Below are 2,592 nucleotides of genomic sequence, written 5' to 3'. Positions count from 1 at the left end.
CTTTTATAAGCACTCGATCAATTTTATTTATCGTACATCGATATCTTCTACAAAAACTTGTCACTACATAAAACAGTACTAGCCCCCTTCTTCTTCTTCTTCTTCTTCTTATTTTTTTCCTAACCAAGCAAATATTTTAGTGACACATTACATGGAGGGTGTGCTTGATTGAGAATCCACCCTCCTTATGCACACAAAGAAACAAATCCATCAACCATACATATTTAGACAATGCATTGATAATACTAAGCACATGGAAATTCGTCATACAATTTGGTGGTATGAACAACCTCCATGTGATGTTGATACTTGACTAGGACTCCTATACGTACGATTACCTAATTTTAAAGATTACGATAGATTTGTAGCTAGCTCCAGTGACAGTGAAGTTTAAAGATCACGATAGAACATTTACCTTCATCCGTATCATCCATCGGAACCGCAAAAAATAAAATACCAAGTGATTAATTTCTATTGAGAAGTTCCTCTATCATCTGCAATGCAATCCTTTCCTCCTCGTGCAATCTATCATCCCCACCGTGTACTCCTTCCGTTTCGTGTCCATCGGCCAATTGAGGGGCGCTAGTACTCTCCTCCTTCTCCTCTTTTAAATCACTCTTCTGTCCCAGTTCCACCATCATCAACCAATTCGAATCTGAACGTGGCCCGGCGCGCTTTTGCCAAACGCCAATATGAGAATTCTCAGTGTCGAGCCTGAGGCAAGTGAGGGAAGGAGAGGGAGACTTGCAACACTTGCGAAGCTTGGCGCTGAGGATTGCAGAAAGTGAAGAAGAAGGACTACTGGAGTTGCTCTTGTTGATAGGATCCTTACTAGCAGCTGCAATTTCATTTGTAGTGACTGGAAAGTTTGTTTTGGCATTTCGACCGCTCATCAGAATCGCAGCCTCGTCGTAGGCTCGTGCTGCCTCTTCTGCACTCTCAAATGTCCCAAGCCACACCCTCCTTTTCCTGCAACACATTTGACAGTACGTAAATAAGGATCAAATTTCACATATAGTTAGTACGTACGTAACATTAAGCTGATAACTAACAAACTCCTTGTGCGACCATGTTATCATGGAACTATTTCACCATATAATCAATAACTAGAAGACTTAGACCGGCAATATATAGATATTCTAATAAGTACTCTTGAAATTGAGTAAATGAGATGCGGGATAGTTTGTTGAGTATAATATATATGGCATGGAATTAATGGATGGTTAGGAGGAGAAGAAGAACAGATAGCTAGAGAAAGAGAGAGAGTTACAGTAATGGATGACGAATCTCAGAAACCCAGGAGCCCCAGTGGCGTTGCCTGACACCTCTGAACTTCTTTGATTGTACCATAGTTTGTCAGAGTCAGAGAGAAAAATGAGTGAGCTAGTAGGGATGGAAGGAGAGAGAGAAATTTGTAAGTAGAGTGTGCGTCTGTGTGTGATAAAATGTGGGAGTTGTGAGCTTGTAATACAAATCTGAACTCAAGATGGGTCCTAGGACAGATAGACATTAATAACAGGACAATTTTTAGATTTAACCTTAGGGTGAACAAGTATATTCACTCCCATTGTCGATTAACATAGTTTTACTTAATAAATTTGTCATCCAACGATTTATATTTTAAATTAGCCTTAAAAATCATATCTGTAAAAAATCAATCGAATTGAAAATCGTTTATCTAATTGAATCAAACAAATAGATTGTTCTAACAACACTTATGACTATTATGATGAACTGTCCATATATTTCATAGAAATAAATAATTAAAAGGTCTTTAATTTGATTTATTTTTTACAGAACTAATCTTTGTATTACGCTATACAACATAGATGGTTGGATTAGGAAATTATAAAATTATTATGTATTAATTACAATAGAGGGTGAATGGCATATTCACCCAAGTAGTTGGCATTCTGGAATCTGGATGTATTACAATTTGATTGTAATCAACTCATTTCAAGACAAAGATTTTGCTTCTCGTGCCGAATTGGTATCTAATATGCCCTTCTTTGATCATAAGCTCCCTACATGTCATCAAGCTCCTGAGCTTCTCTTCATATAAGACACTCCAACGCTGCATGCATGAAATCTGTATTAAGGTAATACTGCAGGCTTTAGAAGCCTAGCAATAAGGGAATCCGATCTCCAAATAAACCGCCAACGACCTTGTCTTGCAAGCAAAACTTTGTAAAATGCTTCGATATGATTCCTAAATCCAAATCTCATTCAGACTTTGGAGCACACTTCTTTTCCCATGCCATTTGTTAATTTAACATTTATTATTCTTTTTTTTTTTTTTTGACTTTGTCAAGGGGAACCCAAAGGCTTCCTAGGCCCAAGATAAACCCCTTCGGCGCATGTGAAATGCTCCAATTGTGCATTGCAGCACAGTGTCTGGCCACTTTGACAGCTTCGGGGTTCGAACCTAGGTTGAGGAGCACACCCAACTAGGCAAGAACCACTAGGCCACTTGCAGTGGTTACATTTATTATTCTTTTGCAAAAATGGTCTTAGTTGCGAGTTAATCGTTTTTAATTATGTTTGGAGAAAAGTAAATTTTGTTGCCAATGCTCTTGTGAAACCTGGTCACAA

General features: G+C 38.2%; 1 protein-coding gene across 1 annotated transcript; it reads right to left on the bottom strand.

The window, feature by feature from the left end:
• LOC133738812 (ethylene-responsive transcription factor WIN1) lies at positions 1–1,448 on the bottom strand. The gene is made up of 2 exons (XM_062166468.1): positions 1,271–1,448; positions 1–969 (listed from the first exon to the last, which is right to left on the bottom strand). The coding sequence occupies exons 1-2, from the start codon at positions 1,348–1,350 to the stop codon at positions 465–467; spliced, it is 585 nt and encodes a 194-aa protein (XP_062022452.1). The 5' UTR covers positions 1,351–1,448; the 3' UTR covers positions 1–464.
• Positions 1,449–2,592: the final 1,144 nt, after the last annotated feature.

Source organism: Rosa rugosa, chromosome 1 (assembly GCF_958449725.1).
Source record: "Rosa rugosa chromosome 1, drRosRugo1.1, whole genome shotgun sequence".
Taxonomy (NCBI): Eukaryota; Viridiplantae; Streptophyta; class Magnoliopsida; order Rosales; family Rosaceae; genus Rosa; species Rosa rugosa.
The sequence above is the reverse complement of the archived record's forward strand: the minus strand, read 5'-3'. Positions and strand labels throughout refer to the sequence as shown.

Coding starts and splice junctions, on each gene's coding strand:
- LOC133738812 (XM_062166468.1), bottom strand. CDS start 1,350: ATGGTACAATCAAAGAAGTTCAGAGGTGTCAGGCAACGCCACTGGGGC. Junction 970..1,270: donor GAGATTCGTCATCCATTACT/GTAACTCTCTCT, acceptor AATGTGTTGCAG/GAAAAGGAGGGTGTGGCTTG.